Source organism: Mixophyes fleayi, chromosome 3 (genome assembly GCF_038048845.1).
Source record: "Mixophyes fleayi isolate aMixFle1 chromosome 3, aMixFle1.hap1, whole genome shotgun sequence".
NCBI classification, from domain to species: Eukaryota; Metazoa; Chordata; class Amphibia; order Anura; family Limnodynastidae; genus Mixophyes; species Mixophyes fleayi.
In genome coordinates this window covers 306,328,520-306,353,013 of record NC_134404.1, presented here as the reverse complement: position 1 = coordinate 306,353,013, position 24,494 = coordinate 306,328,520, and the positions used below count along the sequence as shown (strand labels likewise).

Sequence of the window (24,494 nt, the reverse complement as noted above, 5' to 3'; positions counted from 1 at the left end):
GCTTTAAAGCACCCACCTGACACTGCCACAGGCTGCTGAAAGATGGCTCATAAAGTCAATAGTAGTGTGGACGTGTAGGAAGTTTTCATACAATAGAAAAACAGCTATGGAAAGCAGCTCTTCAATATTTCAAGTATGTTTCATGTAGCCCAAAGAAACACCGCTTGTAAAGTGCTATACAGTATTCAAGCAGCTGTTAAATCACCAATGTGGCAGGTGCATAAGAAATAACAAACTACTATGAAACACGTTTATGAGTTAGCTGTTTTACTGCTGGCCCTAGCCACTGGCTGCACACAAAACCTGCTGGACTGCTGCTGTTCTCAACAATACCATCAATCGGGTTGCTTAAGGATTTGTACCTAGTACTTCAACTTAAAAGGATATTAAAAAACACTAAATCAATGTAATAATTAATCTGGACAAGTTTCATCAAACACTAATGCTGTTAAACCCAAATGAATTTTAAATTTGCCAAACTGTAATATATTTTTTAATTAGTATGTAATGTATCTTATTAGAAAAGAAGTCCAGTTGCTAGAGTAGTAATCAGGGAAAAGTAAAGATCAGTGTAGTTAGAAGTGGAGCACAGTCAGTACATGGGCAGCCAAGGAGCAATGTAGTCAAGGCCAAGCTGCTTCGGTGCACAGGTAATAATAGGAGAAGCAGCAAGGTGAGGTCAGAGGTAACAACCACAATAATCAGGCAACAGGAATATGAAGCTGCTTTGTGTAAAGAGCCCAGAGCTTCCTCTAATTGGCCACAGATTAGGAACAGGTTAAGTTCATTGAGTAATCACAAGGGAATAGGATCTCAGGAATTGCTCTTCACAGAAGTGACAGATAAAGCAAAGCACCAGACCAGCAACACAGAATTCAGGGCTGAAGGCCCTGACAGGTTCAGTTCCAGACACAGTTATTATACACAGGCCCGGCACTCCCATTAGGCAAGGTTAGGCACTTGCCTAGGGCGCCGGGCTCTGGAGGGCGCCACAGAATTCTAAAATACTTTAAAACTGTGCGGCGACCGCTGACCATACCTGTCACGGCCGCCGCACAGCATTCAGATGCACGGGGAGGGGGGAAGAGGCTATTTTGTCACCACCGCCGCCTCTCTGCTCTGTCTCCTCCCCTCCACTTACTAGTGTCAGTGAGTGGAGGGGAGGAGACGGAGCAGAGAGGCGGCGGTGGTGAGACAAGGTAAGGAGAGGAGGGAGGAGGGAGGCGATTTTTGCGGGGGGAGGGGCGCTTTTTTAAAAATGCCTAGGGCGCCGTGGACCCTAGCACCGGCCTTATTATACATACATGCATTCTCATATTAATTAACCTTTTCATCTAAAAATCATGCTCCTCTTTTTTTTTACAAATTGGTGGAAAAGGTCACCATTTGTAAGATTTTCTTTTCTTTTTTCACTAAGCCCTTTGGACCTTTCGTGCTGGTTAAGACTATTGGGGCAGGGGCTGATGTGCATGAGTTCTCTGTACAGCGCTGCGGAATCAGTGGCGCTATATAAATAAATGGCGATGATGACTATTGTTTTGCACCTTACACACAATTACCAAATATTATATAAAAGCAAATATAAAAACAGCACTCACTGGTGTAATCGGACAATGTTTCAGTCAACAGAACCTTCCTCAGGAAGGTACCTGGGCAAAGGCTCTCCAATCTAATATATAATCCCCAGTAAGCAGACACTGAATAAAATATCACATATGTATTTCACTGTACAAGAGTATGCAGTGTCTTGTAAGCCATTACCTACCTTTTCAGTTTCATAAGAGTAGGACATACTGAGGCTGCTCAGGTCCTCGCAAGGCAAATTTATATTTTGAAGCCGTCTCTGCACTTCTTCTTCAATATATGCATGTATTCTGGATAATCATAAATATGTTAATCATGCAGTTTCAAAAGTAAATCGTACTCCTTTCAATAAAAGGGACAAACAAGCTTTCTCACATACTTAAGACTTACAATTTACACTCTTGTATAGCGTTTAAAAAGCAGCAAACATAATCAAAATGAGCTATTTGTCAGCAATATCCACTTACTGCACTGTGCACCTTGTAATTTAGACTTAATCGCACACATACTTTAAAAGCTGAGTAAAGTATATTTTTTTTACGACAATAATATTTTATTTTAGCATGCAACCTGCAGTAACAATAGTCTCTCTTAAAACGATAAAAGCCTATAATGTCGTTATTATAGCTGTGGCTATGTTTTACCATGTACACTTAGAAGGGGCTTAAATATGACTATATACCTGTCATCAGTCAATGGAAGCAAATGTGACTGAGATTTCACTGGGCTTGCTGGAGAGTTAGCAAGGGATGGCTTTTCCTCCAGGGCTCCCGACAGGTTCCTTGAAAGAGGATCAGTCACATGTATCTTCTGTTTCAGCTGCTGGATTTCATGAGATAACCTGTGTATATTTCACAAAACATAATAGCAAACTCCACACTGAAAATCAAATAAAGACAAAAGAGTAAAACCAATACAAACAAAACAAGACCAATAGAAACGATCTGCATTGTTCTAACAGTGAAATGTATTTTAAAATTTAACTTTAAAGAGGTGCTAAGCAAATGATACAAGCTAATTCAAGATGAAAATACATATTGTAATAATAATTTGGGCAGCACGGTGGCTTAGTGGTTAGCGCTTCTGCCTTACAGCACTGGGGTCATGAGTTCAATTCCCGATCATGGCCTTATCTGTGAGGAGTTTGTATGTTCTCCCTGTGTTTGCGTGGGTTTCCTCCGGGTGCTCCGGTTTCCTCCCACACTCCAAAAATATACTAGTAGGTTAATTGGCTGCTATCAAAATTGACCCTAGTCTTTCTCTCTCTCTCTCTCTCTCTCTCTCTCTCTCTATCTGTGTGTGTGTATGTTAGGGAAATTAGACTGTAAGCTCCAATGGGGCAGGGACTGATGTGAGTGAGTTCTCTGTACAGCGATGCGGAAATAGTGGCGCTATATAAATAAATGGTAATAATAATAATAATAAATCAGAACAGAAATCAAGATGTTTGACACTTAACATTAACTTATCTACTGCTCTGCAAATGATTATCCTCTGTTATCAACCGTTACAGACTCTGCATCTGAAACTTACTTCTGATATGCTGCTTTCACTTTCATATTTTTGCATATTATTAATAGCCAATTTAAATAAATTGACTTGTATTTTAGATTTAGAGGTCATTTAAAACCCAAGGATAGTACAACGTAGAAAATATGAAGGTGGTTCAGGGTCTCGCATGCGCATAATACAATTTAGATGTATACATTTTGTTTCATATAGAAGTGTATTTGACAACAGCAGCAGCTTGACAAGATCCTCACGTTACTACTTTTTGCTATATAAATGCCCATAATGGCTACTTGTTGACCTAGTCCTTCCCATTTTAGACTTGCCTACACATGGACATTCTGAAGTTGGCTATGCAGAAACATTGTGATGTTAACATTCTAATGATCCAATGGCTACAGTTTGTTGTAGACTGTTATGTCACTGCCGGAACATCTGTAAATGTAAGAAGTCTTCAAATGAACACAACAGATGCTCTGCTCCCTGCTATACACACCCACAAGCCTTTGTTGACAAAGAAATACCAATTATGGTCTAGGGCAGAGGTGCTCAAACCAACAGTTCATGTTTTCAGGATTTCTTTAATCATGCATCAGTGAGTAAATCTATTTTTCTGCGTCAGTAATTATTCCACTGTTTCTACAGACTGAAATCCTGAACACATGATTGTTGGTAGCTCTTGAGGACTGGGTTTGAGCACCTCTGGTCTAAGGTATTAGAGAAAAACTTCAACAAGACTTTAGTGTAGGGTGAAAACAGGATATAAAATTAAATAAGAAAAAAAAAAAAACTTTCTCCACTTCTAATGCGAACCTCACAGGGGTATTTAACCTCCTGTTCAAACTATTCAAGCCATAAGAAACCCGCCAGAAGAAGATGGAGTGGCGGTAGATTTTCCTTATTTCATTTATCTAACCTAACTTACATTTCAGTATTGATAACAGAGCTTCAGATCTACAAGCAGGGTATAGAGCATTCCAGTAAGCACATACGCAAAACACATACGCAAGCACAATAATATATAATATACACTGTTTGTCCATCGCATTGTTCATACACACACTTGTATATACATCTGCAAAACGTCCTACAAAGCACATGTCCTTACTGTTGAAACAATTTTGACAGCTCAACTCCTCACTCTCAAACTCCCGCCAGGAACCCTTAGCAAACCTCAATTCCTGCCACATCTTTTATTCACCTACACTTGAAATAAAGTTATATTACATTACGATAAGGAACCCACAGTCTGCTACCTTCAGGAATGTGTTTGGAGGGAAAAACTGATATCCAAACCAGACGTGTGTTCTCTGTTAAAACTGATCAGACTAAGAGCCTATGGGCAATACGTAAAAATATTCTAGTAGTTTATATCTGAAAATATTCAGTGTGTAATAGAGGATAATAATTTGTTTAGTATTTGCTCAAATAGTGCATTCATGAAATTAAATTTGACTAAAAAAATGAACCAAAACAATTATTTACAGTATTTAATAAACTATTCCCCATTTCTAAAATTACTGAAAATAATGTATAAAAATGGAAGACATAACAAAGCTTACCGCTCCCTGTCCTGCTCCAAAGCTTTCTGTTCCGCTTCTAAACTTGCCTGGAGACCAACCTGTTCCTGGCTGCTGTCCATAGCCGCAAGCTTACGCTTCTGCTCCTCTATTTCCACATCTATTGTAGACTGTCTCTGGAGTGTTGAATGTCTACGCTCCAGCTTAGCAACGGCTTGTTCCAAGGCCTCCCTGTGCTGTTTTTCTCTTGACTCTAAGATCTCCTTCTCCTTTTTTCTAACTTTCTCTTCCTGGCGAGCAATGTTAGTTGTAAACTCAAAGGTTTCTTGCAGCTGTTGCAGTTGGTCACTAGTGGCTCTGAATTGTGCAAGCTGATCAGCCTTTTCTTCAATTTCCTTCTCTATCTGATATAACGTTTTGTCTAACCCAAGCAAACCACTATCTAGAACCTCACATGTTCTTTGTTTTTCATCCAACAAGGCAGGCAAATGGTTCTGGTTTATGTACTGAAGCTGCCTCTCCTTACAATGCAATCTGTATTCTGTTTGCCTTATTGTGTCGCCTTCGTCAGTCATAGGAGTTGAGGTCAAAGAACAGTCATCGTCTTTCTTGTGATCTATATTTGAAAGATATAATTCACCAAGAACATCACGATCAGCAATTATTTCCTTCTCTAAGCAATCTTTTTGCTGGTTCAAATCACCCACCAAGCTAGACAATTGCTCTAACTGCAGTCTCTTAAACGCTGTGTATTTATTTGTTGCCTTTTCTACTTCATCTGGATCTTCTTCACCTTCAGACCTAGCTTCCTTAGCTCGGAGAAGATCTTCTCTTACATCTTCAAGAACCTGAATTTCCCCTTCTAATCTCAAGAAATCATCTCTTTTGAGAAGTTGGATCATCTCCTGTTTTTCTCTAAGTTGTTCCTCAAGGCGAAGCACAAGCTTCAACTGTTCTTTCTCTTGCTCTTCCAACCTTCTTTTTTCAACCTCTAGTTTCATATATTGCTCATCCTTCTCCTTTTTAAGTTTTTCCAGCTCTTTAAAGATTTCCATTTTCTCTGCCTTTTCGGTATTGTGAAGTTCCTGAAGTCTCTGAAGTTCTTGCTGGACTTTTACAAAACACTCTTCTTCTTGTTTCTTTTTCTGGAGTTCTATTTCATGATGTTCTCTCAATCTCTCTTCCTCAAATTTTTCCTTTTCGGCCAGCAAGTCTTTCAGCCGGGTTTCAATGTCCAAGCTTCGCCTTTTCAGACTCTCTTCTTGTTTACGGATGTGAAGCTGGACAATTTCTGTTTCTTTACGCTGATCTTCTACTTCTTGCTGCATTTTCTCCAGTTCAGCTTTGTCAGATTTTTGTTTTTCTTCCATCTTTTTTATCATTTTCCTGAAATTAAAAAACAATATATGCAGTATAGGTAAAGTAGAAAAACACCTTCCGTCCATACATTGAGAACCAAAGATCCACATTTCTAGTTAATGGATTGTTAAAAACGAATCAAATATTTCAAATTATATTTCCATTCCTCTTCCCAGAGCAGGGACAGCACTTCTTTTAAAATTACCAGGACAAGGCTTGGGCAACCTTCAGCAGATGTGTAACTACAAACTACGAAACCAAATTGTCCAATTACACACAAAGTAAATGGCAAAAAGCGAGATGTGATCCAATTTTTAATTTTCCCCTTGACCATCTTACTTGAAACAGACTCCAGCTTAAAGAGGCACTGTACAGGCTTTACCAAACCACATATTCACCAGTGTGAAGCTACGTGGCTACAGGGTATAGCATGCTAATTGACCAGGCTAGCATGCTAAACAGCATGGCCAACTTGCTAACAGTGCCATTGCCATTCCCGTGATCTATGTAAGTGCTCTACACCAGTGGGAAGAGCTACTGCTGGTGGAGGGAGGAGAGATTGATCAATGCGTGGTATGCATTAGAAAACGGAGCATGCTTTTCATGTGTCACTCATCTGGGTGAGGGAGGAAAGATTTTTTGCGATCCCCTGTTTGAAACAAAAGAGGAATAGTCAGAGACATGGTACAAGCTCATTAAATTAAGTAATTTAAGGACATTCCCAGGAAATTCCTTGTGATACCCAGAAGTGGGTACAGCCTGTAAGGTCCCTTAACAAACTGTCATTTTGCAGCCGCTTCATAAAAAGGTGTATAAAGGTTGAATACATTTTAAAGAATTCAGATTCATTAAGAAAACATTTCTACCCATCAGTGCTTATGCACCTAACCGATGAGTTTTAATTTACCTATACCTACAAATATTTTGTAACTTTCCTTAAAAACTGTGAACACTAAGGAGTAAGAAGAACAAATAAATATAGATTTTTTTAGGCTATTTCTAGCTGATTTTCATGGGTTTGAACATTTAAGTCATCAGAAGACATACAAGCTTGAAAATGATACTATATGAACACTTTTCAAACCTTATTGTCAATTATCAATACCCAGGTATCACTTCTCATTTACCATTGTTCGTTCCCAGATCTTGCTCATAAATTCATATGATACAGACAATGACTGATGAATACAGTTGCCTGATGCTGGACACATGATAATGTCCAAAAAAGGACACTGTAGTTGGTTGAATGGAAAAATCATATGGTTTTCATAAAAATAAATATATATCATTTTACTCAAATAAAAATGTAAAGATTTTTTATGCTAACACTAAACAACATGGTTGACAATGATTTTTTATTAATTAAAAAATGTAACCAATTTTCTGAGAAGTAATCATAGATCAGCTAAATTCACTTAAAGTTTCGGGTATACTAGTGTAATTAATATACTAGAAACAATGAATGGTTTGTCCAGTGCTAGATGAGTCATTTAAAATAAGTGACATTGTTTTATTGTGACTAATCATCTCTGCAAAGTTAATTCAATCTATCTCCATCATAGTCTAAGACACTGTTGCATCGTAACAACTCTAACGGACAAATGTTCTAGCTGAATTAGAGAAAAATGCAGGAGATATCAACAGGAAATGGATAAGATGTATTAAGCATTAAATCTCAGTAAGTAAAAATCAATATACTCACAATCCAGGCTCTCCTAACAGACGTTCAGGTGAAATAAACAGTGTTGTACCAATATGATAATTCCCCCTGTACTCATCACTTATTATAGGGAGAAAAGCCCTAAAGCTGGTGAAAACAATGTTTCACCGGATTTAAGGCTTCTCCCTATTTACCATCGTGGGCAAGTGAAGACTATCACCAGCATTAGCCTACACTCAGGGCTACTAGTGAAGAGTGCCCATTCGAACACTGGGAAGACTATTTACCATGGACAGCGCCTCTGTCCACCTATCGCTATCTCACGTGATAACAGAGGCTAAGACAATTTTTATTCATTTCATTATATCTCTCTGTTTCTTTTTATGTTTTTTTAGGCAAATCTGGAAATGGAAGCTCAAGCAAGTACAAGTGATCCTATGATCTTATCACTGGCTGGTGAAGCGGTAAGAGTCCTCATAACACTGCCAGCCAGTATTGCCGGGTCAGCCTCCTTGGCGACCTTTTTATTGTTAAATTGGGCAATAGAAAATCTTCCATATCGCCCGATAAGCAGACCCCAAAGGGTGCACTGTTAGTAAGCCTGAGGCAAAGTTTATATTTTAAACAGAAATACCATGACAGTCACCCTAATTTAAGCATAGGAATAAAATTGGCAAAACAAAATAAAAAAATCAAGACCTTATTTGCCATTTTGTATGCTTTTAACAAACCCGCATAGGAACATTAAATAATGCTGTTGCTTTTAAAGGGACAAAAATGCAGCATTTTCAGGGTACTACTATAAATTCTTTTAGAGCAAAGATGCTTTAAGGACAAATACTTTTACAGTCTAAGCAGGAACATTTTTCAACCCAAAATGTGCTATACTCTGAATTATTCAAATGCATCCTGAGATATGCTTTTAAACTATTTTCTATGCCGGTGAAACTTTAAAGTAATGGATGTGTAGGTACTCGCACAAATTCACAGATTTGCAAGTGAATACTGACTGACATATCTTTATGTTTTCTATTAAAAAAGGGAGACAGGCATCTCTTGATTTGCGATAGAATGTCTCACCCTGGAAACTACATTCAGATTAAGGGCCTAATCTCGGAAACTGATAAACAGCACCAATTTCTTCATGCCTTTCTATTAAACGGCTTTGGTCTACAGGGCCACACGTTACACAAGAGTGTGTGGTATATTTCATGATTAACATTTTAAATACATAAATATGAATGGGGTGGGGGTACCTTTGTTTTGCAGATTACAAAACAAAAGAATGTAGCGGTTTCCTTAACTTCACATTTCCTGCTCATAATGTAATAAATGAAAATGTTTGACGGACAATCAGAAAGAATAAAAAGGAAAGTATGAGGCCAGGAAGAGTACAGAGGAGGATTACATGGACTATCACCTGGTGGCATGTTTTACTGGTCTCTAGGCCACAAGACATCTATTATTTAACAAATGCGAGCAAATATTTATCTGTTACAATAAATATGTGGGGGGGGGGGGGGCAAGACCAGTGGGTTGTGCGCCTCATAACACCAGGGGAGGGCTGGCAAATTTTGTCCCAGGGAGCAAGACCTGACTCGGCAGCCTATTTTAAAAGGGAAAAAAATGCAGGTGGACCAGTGACCCAAGCCAAGTTAACACACTATGGGACCGGCCTGGGGGGGCAGATGCCCCCTTGTCCCCCGCCCAGCCTGCCCCTGCATAACACTGCAGAGAATTTCCAAGATAATATCAGTCCCTAAAAGATTGTTTTAAGAATAAGTCAGCTATTGTGGACTTTTATTTTAAGGTAATGTATGTTAGACACCTGTAGTTGCTATTTATACTACCTACTTATCTTTTTAGTTAGATTAAAGACACAGATTGTAACAATACAAAAGCTATTCTTCATCTGATGGAGAACATGCACGCACTGATGTCAGGCAGTTTGAATGCCACAGGATTAATAGCTTTGCACAGAGTAGAATTAAAACCTGCTGTAGATGATGCATTGACCTAACGTGGTCCTGTCCAAGAATTTTAAGCTCTTGGCAAACACTGTTGAAAATAATTTGTAAATCATTATGCCTAAAGGACTTAATGAACCATCTAATTTGTTACTCATGATGCTCCAATGTCCCTTCTCCTCTTCAATAAAGGGTTTCTTAGACAATTCCTTGTGATTTTTAGAACTACTATACCTAGACACAGAAACACATAGGTCATTATTCTATTAATTAATAAATGGATCTATGAACTGTGAACCATCATACACATACGCGTGTTAATAGCTTGAAACCATGGCCCCATTCCCACTCTCACGTCTACCTGGTATGAATGAATAATGTATATGGAATCCATTGACTTTAAGACGACTGATCATTCATCTACATCTAAGCCAGTGTTCTTTGCTCATTACCGAATGTTTTTCCATGCTACCACATTTATGGTCTTTGGCCCATTTTTAACACTGAATTTACGTATCACCTTTCTCCCTCTCCCCTCCCTATTTCTCCTTCTTATATTTTCCAAAATAATCTTATAAAGTAATGACAATAATATAACAAAACTGGATTGCACATCTACCAGCACTATGTTGTTTTAATACCTTTTATTTTCCAGTTTCTCCAGCTCTTCTCGTTGTTGTCTTTCAAATTCCAGTCTGGTAAGAAAGAAGAACACCTTTATTTATAATAAGAAGCTTTGCATTAAAGAATATGGAAGCAATGAATGATGACCATGGAAAATGTATTCAAGAGGAAGTTTTAAAGCAAGAGGGTTTATGTTTTTTTCCAGATTTTACAGGAAATGAAAAATGGTTTGACCGGAGCGACTAATTAGGTTTCCAGCTGCTGGGCACATCTATTTAAAAGTTTAAATGTAAATGAATTTCTTAGGAGAAACTATTTAGTGGTAATGTTAAATAAGACAGATAAATGATTAGCACAGTCTTTGCAAGTTCACTACATTCAGACATGGCAATCAATACATAGAAATTGAGTTTCTCTACCTTAGACAGATTGGTCCTTTTACAGGGAAAAAGCTGCCACCGGAGGTAGAGAGAAAGCAAAGTGATCAATTGTGAAAAGGTTAAAAGAAAAATAGGAAAGAAAAAAATAAATAAATAAGGAACAAAATGTGTTCAGCGCTACTGTCAAAATATACATCAGTAATGTGCACAAAATACTGACCCCAATAAGCACATAGGACATAAATAATTAACTTTAGCACTGTATTTATTGGTAGATATTTTTATCAATCTATTTTGAGTGTAAACATTATTTACTGCAAATGTACACATTTAGCCCACTCAGAAAACAAAGAATATTTACAGTAAAAATTATGGCGCTCTGTGGGTACAATTGATTTTATACTGAAACTTAGAATAAAAAGTGGTTTTACCAAAGCTATAGTGCAATCTTGTGTGTATGGTCACAATTTTAAACAATATCACAGTCCCATAAGTTGAAAAAAAAATACAAAAACAGATCTGATAACAAATAAGTAATAACATAGCTATAATTTGACTGTTAAAGTGAATTGGATCTGCCATCATCATTTCACCTTCTAAATCACTATTTCTTGACCCATACTATAAAAAGTTACCATGTTGCTCCTAGGAGAGAAGTATTTGACCCGAGTAGCTATCAGAGAACCGCTGGGCCCGATTCAACAAGGCACATATTCTGAGCGCAACCTGCGTTCAGTGTTTAGGCTACATGCACTGATGAGTTTGGGGGCAGGTCTGCTGTGTTCTACTACATAAGACTCTGCAGGATACATCCAATATCTATGCAGATTATAAATTCACAAAAGAACACACAGGAAAATAAAAAAATACTGAACTAATGTCACAAGTCAATAATAAAGGCATTAATGATAAAAGTTTCAAAAAAGTGTTTTTTTATTTTTTCCCCATTAAAAACATTAGAATGTTGTTAATGTCTACTGGACATAAAATATATTTTTATTGTTGCTCTTGATTGCAAACACATGTTATAGCATGCATACCAGACTGTCATCACTACTGATCTCGACAGACTAGCCCCTGGAGCAAGAGATACGGCATAAAAACAAGTGACTTTGAGACACTCAGAGCTGGGTTTGGACGTGGCTGCATGCGATTGAATTTAGCACATCCTTACTGTACATTAAATACAGCAAAAATCCCCTTCCCTGTCCAGTTCAATCCTCGAAAATCATAGGCTGTCGTAAGTGTTCTTTGTGTACAAACACAAAGCGAACTGGGCTGCGTTCATGGCTGTACCTCCCAGATCTGGGCATGTGCATAGTGATTTGTGCGGATGATACACTTAAAATCGTCATATTAATGAATCAGGCTCGCCATGTCCTGCCTAGTTGCTTAGCCCTGAGAGGTAAATCATTTACCAATGTTTTAACAATATATGATTTGGCAGGTATGCCTCTGGCGCCTGATAGATAGAGATCTATCTCTATAGCTATATATATCTATATCTATCTACATCTACATCTACATCTACATATATACACATACATACACACACACATACACACACACACACACACACACACACACACTTCTCTGAGGGACTTCTTTATATTTGTCTTTTTGGCGATATTGCCATCAGAACTGTTCATTGTTGAATGCCATTTTCCTCCATAACTAATATGTAGATATAAGATACAGGATACTGACAGACATCTGAATAAAGATGTTGCACTATTTTCCTATATTCTACTACATATCTATACATATTTTATCTGCATAATATCATTTGAAGAAGAGATGGAATGCTGGCAGAAACAACTGATGTCTACTCTGGTTTCTTATTAAAAATACAGAACAACACATGCTATTCAGAAAATGAATACACCTTACATTTCTCCTGCTCTAAACATTTCACAGAAACTTGTTTTACTTATTTTGTTCACAAGGAAGTGGTCTATATTATATTTTATTCTTCCAAAAACATTGGCATAATGACTTAAAAACAAAAATTTGAAGCCAAATTAATAAAGTCATAAAAATGAAATGGAACCAGAACAGGAGCCTGGTAAATAGTGTTAGAAGTTAAAATAATTAGAAAAATACAGGAATATAATCTGAAGAGCAGATATAAGGAATACATGTGTCAAAAAAAGAGACAAGTAGTAAAGAAAAGGGGTAGATGGAGGAGTTAAAAGCTTAGAGACATGGGCACTAACGACTGCAGTTACAGTAATGCAGCTTGACGCTGAATGAAATCAAACAGAAAGTACAATTGGGGAGTTCATGACAGACCCTGAAGCTAGTCTCTTGCACTATGTACTGAAGGATTAAGATGTCTGCACGCTATGTTCAGCAGAAGACATTGCAATCAAAGAATGTATCAGGGACAGTGCAGGGACGCAGGAGAGGCAATATAACAAAACTAAAGAAAGATTACCACAAGTGGCACCTTTACAATTACTATACTATCTCATGATGATGCATTAAAATCAATGCACTCTACCAAGTCTCAATAAGCACCTCTCCCAGAAGCATAACACATGTGGGACTACACGGAGTGTATTAAAGTTGACTCCCTGCAAATGATCTACAAGGGTACACACAGTACAAACTATGGAACTCCTTAACCCAAACGGTCACCATAGATCCTCAGTTTAAGGTATTTGGACATGGGTGTCTCATTCTCTAGGATCTAACTGATTGTAGTGAGCTTATGGACTGTACATGTAAGTGAAAATAAACAATGGACAACTGAGGGAAGTAGAGCATGCCTAAGCAGATGTAACTTTACATGTTTGCACACCTAGGAAGAGAGTCTAAAGATATCCTTATTAACACATCTGCTCACAGCCCTTTCACGTTTTCATCAAACACACGTATTTAGCCTAAATTTTGGAGTTACAAATACAAGCGATGAACATTTCAATGTGTCAATGAGCATATTTAAGGTGCATGGCAAGTGCTGACATCCTACTTTTACTTATGTTCTACATCAGGGGTGTCCAACCTTTTAGCTTCCCTGGGCCACATTGGAAGACGACGAGTTGGTTTGGGCCGCACATAAGATACACTAACAATAACGATAGCTGATCATCCAAAAAACCATAGAAAACATAGTTAACATATATATATATGAGAAAAAAAGTGATATATATATATATATATAAAATCACTTTTTTTTTTTCAAATCCCCCTATACTTACCTTTCAATCGCCCTGTTCAAAAAATCCTCTAGTTATTATACTATAGTCACTTTTTGTATTGTTTCGATGCAATATCAATAAAGTGCATTTAAGCCAGGCATTGTATATCAGGGTGCCCTGACCAGGCCTGCGGTACCTGACATATACATCACTGTGACCCCAAATTGTGACCTGTTTTGCTAATTACACCACTATGTTAGTTAAGGGATAAAAAGTTATAATGGGCCAAAGAGAATAATATATAATGCCCCATTAGTATTACAAGTAGAAGTATGTAGCAGGGAGATAAGGTCCATGATGCTCCAGGACCAGGTGACTTTTATTCACTGGTCAGCGTCCCTTGAAATAATGAAAAAAAATCCCCCTTAACTTACCTTTTAAGCGGCTTGTTCTCCTGTCCTCTTCTGTTCTCCAATTCTGTGCGGCTGATTGTTCTTCTCGCGCGGGTGACTCCTCTGCTGCGCTCCGCAATGGATGTTGGGCGTGATGACATCACGCCCGACATTCACTGCGAGCGCCGCACGGAGGAGACAAGGGAGGGAGCCGGAGTACCAGCTGACGTGACCGCAAGGTAAGTATTTTCTTTTCTTTTTTTTTGCAGGATTTTTTTTTTCCATTAACAGTGCTGCCCCCTTGCCACAACCAAAACTCCTTCTGGGCCACATTTACAGGCGAGCTGGGCCGCATGCGGCCCGTGGGCCGCGGGTTGGACAACCATGTTCTACATTGTATTAGTCATAATGTGGGAATGTTCACCTGCTACATGTAGCATAAAACAGTATGTCTGTAGGTGGGAATTAGAGGGAGCAAAGGCAAGGGAAAACATTTTACATGGATTTTTCCTTTAAAAGTTGTACTAAAATAAATACATACAAAGATTGCAATAGATGCAAACTGGTTCCATGCGCAGCAAACTAAATACCAATATTGCAGTAACAATGAATGCAATTTTTATTTTTATTTTTAAAGAAGAGGAAGTATATTTCAAGTTTCAGTGAATTTGTTGATTATGGGAAACTGAAATAAACAAAACAACAGAGCAAGCATTGCATTGACAGACAGCACTGAAACACTCAACAGCTTTGTAATTTTAGAACACGGTATATAATTCAAATCATGTCTAGGCAAAAACATCACCATAGTAACCACATACACAAAGGATACAGTCACCAGCAGAAATATGTACTAGAAATGAAAATGAAGAAAGATAAACCAACCTATAGGTGCATCTAAGTACACATTTCTTAATCAATGCACTCTGTCAAACTGCAGCTCAGCAGAATCTGCACAACATTCAGTTTAAGTCTCAAAGTCACCAAAAGATTGCTCCAGAAATTCTGCAACATGTCACTAATAGGATATAAACTAAAATAGAAAACATATAATCTATATATAAAGGAAAAACACAGATAGTACCCCAAAATAATAACATGGATGTGATGAAAGTATGTTTGGTTATTTGTAAACCTAAGTTAAAACTATGCAGCCAGCTAACAAGTAGCTTACAGTGACTAAAGGATCTCAAATAATGTAGGATAGCATTTCTTGCCCTACTCCTAAACAGGAACCCTGAAAATCTGCAGCTCGCATCCAGGGTTGTGCTAAAGCTAGGAACACACTACAAAAACATTACTGCAGATGTGATTGCTGTAAAGATTATGCAAACCACTGAACTGTGGAATTCTGTGTACACACCTATAGGATTTATCTTCATCTGTCATAACATCTGATGAAAAGAATATGCACACACACTTCCACATTTGCCCAACATCGTTCCATCATTGATCTTGATTTTTAGGAAGTTTATACAACCAAATCAAATGATACAATGTGCTTTGGTGATATAAAACATGGTTGTGGGAGCTTACACTCTAATCGCGTATCTCACCAAATGGGCATTTATAGTGTGAACGGCACGATCACTGGATGAAAAACCTGTAGTGTGTACCCAGCTCAACTGTGTAGACGTCAACTTAGGTAAAATCACTAAGAAATGAGTCTGTGGGCTAGATTTACTAAGCTGCGGGTTTGAAAAAGTGGGGATGTTGCCTATAGCAACCAATCAGATTCTAGCTGTCATTTTGTAGAAGGTACTAAATAAATGACAGCTAGAATCTGATTGGTTGCTATAGGCAATATCCCCACTTTTTCAAACATGCAGCTTAGTAAATCTAGCCCTGTATATTTTTCACTTTTGCTTTGAATATAGAATGAACATAAATTAAGATATTTATTGCAATAAGCATCTAAATAAAATGCAATCAGTCCTGAAGAAAGTATATCAAATTTATTTTGGAGGACTTTGAAATATAGTTCCTATTGTACCCAAGAGAAATTGGTGTGCTCTTTAGACGTAGCAAACCAACCTAGGGCTCATTTACTAACACAGTACTTACTATGGATTGTGTAGAGCTATGATAATTTACACAGTACAAAGATAACCTTGTGCTATGAAAATAGCAGGAAGCAACAAGGGAGGGTCTCAAACCCATAAGGTGTAAGCCCAAGAGGAAATGAAGGCCTGCGAGTGTGCATTCTGGTATGGAGGGAGAAAGGCTTAGATGGGAAGAATGAGACCATTCCAGGGATTGTGCTATGGTTTTTGTTGCCCTTCGTAATCTTTCATCCTGACACCTTCCCTCTAAAAAAAAAAGCAAAAAATGGCCTTTTGTCCATGCAGGTGCCTAGTTTTCACTGAAGAAAATTTGTGGGCCAACAGTTTAGAATAGCTTCTAGGGAGACTTAAAAATGTCCAACTAGGCATGGCACGTTCAATTCTGGGGCACTGCAGTAGCCATCAGGTTCATTGTTTTTGATGGTACCATACTTCTTTGTATTTGACATCCCCCTCCTCACTAAACATTAGCGAGAAAAGTGGATGCTAAGATTGCATCAAATATGCAGAAATTTTATAGTGCAAGTTGGTCAATATTGAGAATTAGGGGCATTTCAGTGGACAGAATTACCAAGACAAATTTATAAAACCTGGAAATTAAGGACAGTTGGCAGCTATGATTCGTATACACCGAAACACACAATCAGCAGAAAGCAGCATCCCCCCACCCTTTTCCCTACCAGACGGTCATCCAGGACAACGTTCATCCCAAATGAAGGCCATGGGTACCGCAACAGCAGTTGGGGCAGCTTCTTACTAAATCATTAGGCGCAGTGTGAGATTCTCACTCATAATGAGTGAGAGATAATCTCTCTCCTAGCTCGGACCATTCACATTGAAACGCTGCTCATTTCCTTTTCTTATTAGTGATGCCTATCCTGATCAATTCCAGACTGGCTGTATTGTGAGGCGTAGACACAAACCATGCACAGTGTCTCTAGCAATACTGTAATCCCTAAACCACTCCAGAGTGATGTTTGGACACATGAGGTGACAACCAAAATATATATATGTTAGAAGATAGACTAACATGCACTATGCAGGTAAAACCTCATTGCACATTGGTTGCTGTGGATCAATGAAAATTCTGTACCTAAATTTAAAGTTAATGAGTCATATAGAATGTATTTCAATTTCCATTCATTATCTTTTCTTATCAACTCAACAGTGAACTTCAATTGAATTTCAATAGAATGACACTTCAAATATGTAGGGAATCAAAAGTTTAGAACATTAACAACATTCTAAGTTTGCATTGAAATTACTGTTCTCGTCTGTTCCTTCACAGCAATTTTATATAAAGTCATGTCCAATTAGGTTTGCATTTTAGGAGTCAGAATTATTAACCTTACTATCCTTTGCATAGCAGGCTAGTGGGTATAAACACTAGCCTACACCACTTGTAGCATGATTTTATTTATGTATTTGTATTACAAGTACAGATAAAACCATTGTGAGGCGAACAGCATTGTGCAATACATGTTAAAAAACAGACTATTAGTGTTCCTTTTTTACATTTAAGCATCAAACCCCCATATATTTCTCATTATTAGATTGAAGAAGAGCCTCTATTTCAGAAATGAATCAATGAATAGGATGAATACATTCCTATTTACTCAACATATACAGAATCACCAGGTCCCCACTGCAAAATTTGGGACTTGTGAGGGCAGCAACAAGTGTCCATTAAGGCCTCTGATCCTGCTAGCAACTTCAGAGCACAGCAGACTAGAGTAGAGGAGAGATTTCAAACTGAACCCTTGCATACAACTGTAAATGTAAGTTACATTATTTGCACTTGCTACACACTGCTGTGCCCAAATGTTTTAAAAAAATGTGTCATTAATCATGAGAGAATTAGCATTTTTGTAATGAAATAGATTGCAACATTTAAATATTAGCAACTTTGCAAAACAAGATATGGGTCTTACTCATAGTTTTATTTCTGTTTTCATAAATGGTACAAGAAGACTTTTCACACTGGATCAAATCTTAACTTAAAATAAAGGATCTTTTAGTAAAAGTTCTGTTTCTTGGTAAATATTTTAATACAATACAACAAGTAGTCCCGCTCTCCAACAGAGTAGCAGCCCTGTAGGATGCTTGCCTTTCACAAAGAAAAGTAACTTGAGATTCTTCAGCTCTATTGCATTAGCTTTGCCATTGCCAGCCTGAGATTGATCTGTTTGTTCCCTGTAGCTGCCGTGACATATTACACACTGCCTGTAACTCTCACTTGAAAATATTTATTCATATGCTTTTGGATGCTCTTGGCTTTTCATTGGATTTTTTTTTCTTTCTATTCTGCTATAGATCTTGTAGAGATTTATCTTCTGCCAAAGTAAAGCTTGATAAAAGCAACTTAATTTCTTCTTTTAAAGGGGTTGATAGAGAAGCATTTCTTAAGAATGTGTTTGCCCTCACAGATACTATGTTTCTGTGTTAAAAGGATTTCCCATAGCTGAACCATTTTTGGGTCCACAAAAATTCATGACTAACTACACAAAATGGCGATTTTTTTTTTTTAGTCCATTATAGCTCTGACAAATGACTTACTTTTTATGGATAAGATTACAGTATTTTAACTGAAAAAAAATAGAAGATGTGTGACCTGAAGATTGCTCGGATCAAGAAATCCCCTCCAATCTTCCTTTTAGGTTCCAAATGAGGTAAAACAGTCAAAGGGACATATTCCCACTAACACTGTTAATCTGGGAGCATGAGAAATCTCACTTATGGGAAAATAAGAATTGGGAGTTAAATTCTGGGTGGAAAAGAGGACTCTCTTGGAAAAACCATGATAAAACATAACTTATTGTTATGAACGTTTCATTTTTACATATAGGTTAATCACATATGTATATAAATATTATGACAGAGGCACACTTCATGTGATGCACACAAACTCCTTTTTGCTTTTTATTGTCAGGATGGAAGAGTAATTCATATCAAATTTTGCACACACTTTTCTTGTGACCCCAAGGATAAGTAACAGAGACCAGCTCCCTAGACAAAAGCCACCGTCTAACGTCGGTCACGCTATACAAAACAAAACACAGGTTTAAATAGTTTACCCTCCTCTCACAACAATAACTTGATAGAGAGATGACACTTCCATCTTGCTTTTAAAAAGGAGTCCTCAGCAGGTGTTCTGTTTGTTTGCAGACACAGTTGTCAAGCGACTGCTAGCTGTGGAAAGAGATGCTTTTAAACTGCTTCAAAATATGTAAGTTAAAGCAGAATCTTTACTATTATTTTATCACATATATGTCCTCCATCTGTGTCTCAGTAACTAGGTGCACTAGTGTACAGTGTAACTCTATATTGTAACACCAACTCTCTGCAGATTGCCAGCTACAAAAAAAAAAAAAAAAACATTTTAGAAGACTGTGTCTATAATATGATCATCAACATTAATTTATATAGCACCATCAGATTCTGTAGTGCTTTACAATTGGGAACAAACAGTACTAAAACAATACTGGGTAATGCATACATACGTAGAGGTAAGAAGGCCCTGCTCGCAAGCTTACAAACTAAGGAACAATGGTTTGATACACAAGGGTAAGTGATACATCACATTGAATATTTGTCCAGCTAGAATGCAAAGGTTACAAAGAATGTAGTGGGCTGTATGCTTAGTCACACAACTATGTTGGTGAGAGGGTTGTTGCCTTGTGTTCGCTGTGTAGAGGGTAATAGGGTAACCTAGGGAGATTAAGAGGGTGGTAGAGGAATATTATAAGATTGTCTGAAGAGGTGGGTTTTCAGAGAAAGCTTGACGATTTGAAGACTAGAGAAAAGTTATATTATATATGAGAAAATAATAGTAAAGATTAAGCTTTAATTTACATATTTTGAAGCAGTTTAAAAGCATCTCTTTCCACAGCTAGCAGTCAATTGACAGGGTGTGTCTGCAAACAAACAGAGCACCTGGTGCACATGAAAGACAGTTCTTGGATAACTAGGTCAATTTCTCTCTTGGTTACAGGCTATACATTAGGTACAGACTGAACCTCGAGGGGGAGGGAGAAGGTAGAAACGGTGTACCAGATGGGTAACAGAGCTTAGTCCAGGGGAATCGAATATAAAGAGGTATTTGAAATTGTCATTAAAATATTAAAAGCAAGATAATAAATGCTAAGAGTTTTCCAAACAAAATTGGTGAACTTGAATTATAAAAAAACAAAACACAAAAACAAAGGTGTATTTGCGTGGACAAGTTGGAGCAGCCCACTATTAACCGACACACAATCCACCCAAATGTGTTAGAAGATCTCGTTTAGATTCATGTCTTTTTACCTAGATAAAAAATTCAAGGGCGCTGTATGGTCCCGATATGTCGATCTTAAGAATTGAATAATATTATAATTTTCTGACTATACTAGCAACTTCCAATAGACATTCTACTGAAATGTCTCAAAGAAAAACAATGATAATAATGGAAGTGCCAATATGTCAGATAATATTTATTAGACCATATACATACATAGCATATCCTACATATATCAGAAAATTAAAGATATTAAAAACAAGAAAAATTATTATTAAAACTTGTACGATAATGAATAGCCGGACTAGGGCCACCTGCTGATATTCCAACAAGATAGTAAATCGCATAAATATCAGTATATATCAAAAAAGCATTAGATGAATACTTCAAATAAGACACATAAATAATGTATCAAAAATACAGCTTATTACTAGAGTCCTATAGAAACTAGGCATACATAAATCTTATAACTTATCAACTCCACTGCATTCACAATAAGCGTCCTTTAGTGGGATAATTCACCAGTTATCTTAGTAAAGAATAAATCAGGAAATCCTAAATGGATTCAGCATAAAAACAGATTCCTGTTCCAGTCTCATGTATTCCAGGTACATCCCACTAGTGAAATAATTCATCACTGTCTATATCGTGGGTACTATAGATGAATCTTATTGGGGCTGGAAGCATGTATAACAATGTTCGTTATGCTTTCTTATATTCACGGTGAATTCCACTGTTAAGGTGTTTCTCGAGTGGATCTTAATCGCAAGTGCTATGAGTACAAGCAGAGTGTTCGTGTTCTTAGTATGCCTGGATGTTCCGTCCACTGCTGGACAGGTGATAGCTGTTAAAGCAGTCATATAAGAATTTCCTTCACTGATATGTGCACATACAGTTTGATAAGTTACTTATCTTCAATTTTGAGTGCGAGGAGGTATATACGATATTCGTTTTATTCCTTCACATAGACTTCAATACATATGCAGGTGGTGTTGTTCGATGGAAGTATGACATTAACTAACGCGTTTCTCCGCCCATAGGTGGTGGTTTCATCAGAGGTAATAGCTTTTTACCTGTTTCCTTTCCTTAACAGGTTTTTCTTTCTTATATTTCTCTCTTAATTTTAAGGGGGATCTGGATATAATATCCATTTAGAGATCTTGTTTATCTCTCAAATATTTTTCTGTTTTTTTTTCTTGTATTGTTTTCTCTTGTTTTTTCAATTTTATAATAGCCAACTCCTCTAATTGTTTATAATCTTCCAACTCAGAAAAAGGGGAAGTCAGTGATTTAAGAACCTCGATTTCCTGACTAATGGTAGATAAATCTTTTTTTCTTTCTTTCATTCATAATTAATTCCATTAGGGACAGGAGCAACTTTCTAAAATTCAATGCCATTTTTCTACAATTTCCTTGGAATCTCACTTAAATGTAGATACTTTCAACAATTTAAGACCTCTAGGAATCATACGAGCATCCACACTCATAAGATATTTTAGTAAAAACTGTGATTTCCAAACCTATAAATTAAATAAATCGAAAGCATTTTTTAGATGCGGCTCTTGTATAGCTTGTAAAAATGTGAAATCGAAGGTTACTAAATGGGTGGCAGTGAAATCTAACACCACAGGTTTAGTCTATAAAATCGAAGACTTCATTACATGTAATATGAAGAATTGTATATATTGTTATATTTAAGGCAATTGTGGAAAACAGTATATTGGGAGAACAGGACACAAGTTAAAAGAAAGTTGGAGTGAACAGGAACATAAAAAAACTATATGAACTACACTGTCACTACTTTGTAAGAATGATCATAAAATGTGATATTTCATCTATAAAATACTTTTGTGGATTGAAAAAGGTTTGGGGAGATTGGAGAAAGAAGGATTCGAAAATGGAATTGGCAAAAACAGAAATTAAATTGATCTATTCAATGGGTACTTTAGCGCCCAATGGTCTCAATTCAGATTTTGAAATTGGTTCTTATAATTCATTTATTGAGAATGGGTTCTAACTGATGAATCCTGACCTATAGTTTTAAGGTTTGTTGCCTTAGGAGAGGATCTCCCTTTTATTATTGAATATACAGATTCCTCAATATGTTTTCCAATTATTTTGATATATGTTTCCATGATTTTCCTTCTTCTCTCCCCCCTGTCCCTATCGAGTTGCTTTCCGGATATAGTAGGAGATGTGAAGGGTTAATTTGTTCATATATAGGATTATCTGTTTTACCATTTTGGCGATCCATAGAGATATATTCTAGATGCAGTTGGTGATGTTTTCTTCCCATGTTTATTTTCGATATTCCTATATGATAGAATATCAGCAGGGATATAAATAGTGGAGGTTATTATAAATATAATTTGTTTTGTTATATTGTTTAGAATTGCTCTTATTTGAAGATTGCTTATTTATAATTGTATTTATTGTGTTTGTAATAGTAGTTCATAACCGTCCCTCTACATGCTGCAGATCCGCACAAGATAAATCTTATGTATGCTGTTTATGTTTTTATTATTAGAACGTATGACGATTTGGCGTTTTTTATATTTATACTATTTGCAGGATATAATATGATACAAGTTTTTGAGATTTCAAGTTATGGCTCAGTTCGATTTTATATTTACCATAGGTCTATGTGAAAACAACTCTGATTGTCCGAATCCATTACTATGGAGACAATATGTAAATTTTAGCTCTATTACAATTGGATGAAAGGACTTTAAAAGACTGCTATGCTTGTTGTTACCCCATTGCCTTGATAAAGATTATCTTAATTGAAATGTATCGGCAAGGGGCGGGTACCAAGAGGTGCACACACGCCGGATCGTTTGGACCAACTCCAAGTTCCAGGAGTTTGTGGATTTAGCTAGCCGGCTCGGTTGAACGGGATATTTGTTTTTTTTCTACACGCTCATATCCATCTAGAATGGGGTAAGGGTCCAGCTTTACCGGCGGTGTTTGTTTCCTTTTGTGGATTATTCGTTTTTAATGTATTGTGTGTTATACATATGTTTATTCTTATCATTCTGTGCATTAAATATTCTATTTTTACATTTTAATAATGCACTATTGCCAGCATTTGTTTTTTTGTCTGTATTCATTGCAAGGAACTTACTAAGAGAGACCGCCGGTCAGTCAAGAGGAGATCTACATAATATTTCCGAACCACGCTGACTTAAGATTTACCTCTTGTAACTTTAAAACCAAAGGGAACGAATTTGCATTAGGTGGTGTTATCGTAAGACTAATTACACACTGGTTTTACAGGGTCTTTCAATTTTACTCCAGTTAACATATATATGTTACGCTATGATGTGATTTTCTGGCTTATTTTTATGTATAAACATCTGTGGAGGAGACCATCAGCATCCCACAGGAATTTTGGACAAATAGACTTCTTGGACTTTTGGACTTATTACGAATTAAGTTTTTATTATTTCATACATTGTTATACTGGACTTTTTTATTTGTGATTCTTTGTTTATTGTAATAAGTTGCAAGTGCCTTAATCATTGTCCATATTTTTCTTTATGAACTTGAATTATGTTAGAAGAATTTAGAAGAATGCAGCATGTTTGGTAAATAAATGAAAGATCCTAAAGGGGAAGGGGTTTGTAAGTAAGTAAGTAAGTAAGTATGTATGTATGTATGTATGTATGTAAAAAACTATTTAGGACCTGCACAGTGGTAGAACGTCTGTGAAACGTATGACCATGTAGTGTCCATATGGGTAGATATACACTGAGAAATAAAACACTACTAAAAGTATTGATTGGGTTTTAATATACGGCACATTGCTGTCATTTCAATTTGTAATAATTTTCAAAGACAAATGTGGTGCTTTTATAGGCAATTTTAATGCATTTTAAAAAACTGCCTATTTGCAAGTTGTAGGACCAAAATAGCGGGGGAGTACTGCTGAAATGTGTTCTATCTAAAGGAACAACAATTAGATAGAATGCACAAGTAATGAGGAATTTAAACAATTAAAGTAGAGACCAAATGGGAATT

General features: G+C 36.9%; 1 protein-coding gene across 2 annotated transcripts in view; it reads right to left on the bottom strand.

Annotated features, from left to right (window-relative positions):
- Positions 1-24,494, bottom strand: part of KIF16B (kinesin family member 16B) — a 238,413-nt gene that overhangs the window by 91,771 nt on the left and 122,148 nt on the right. For both annotated transcript variants that reach the window (XM_075203942.1, XM_075203941.1), the window contains exons 19-22: positions 10,241-10,294; positions 4,656-5,999; positions 2,267-2,425; positions 1,766-1,874 (exon numbers count right to left, since the gene is read on the bottom strand). In XM_075203942.1, the coding sequence (XP_075060043.1) occupies positions 1,766-1,874; positions 2,267-2,425; positions 4,656-5,999; positions 10,241-10,294 (1,666 nt within the window). The remainder of the gene's footprint in view (positions 1-1,765; positions 1,875-2,266; positions 2,426-4,655; positions 6,000-10,240; positions 10,295-24,494) is intronic.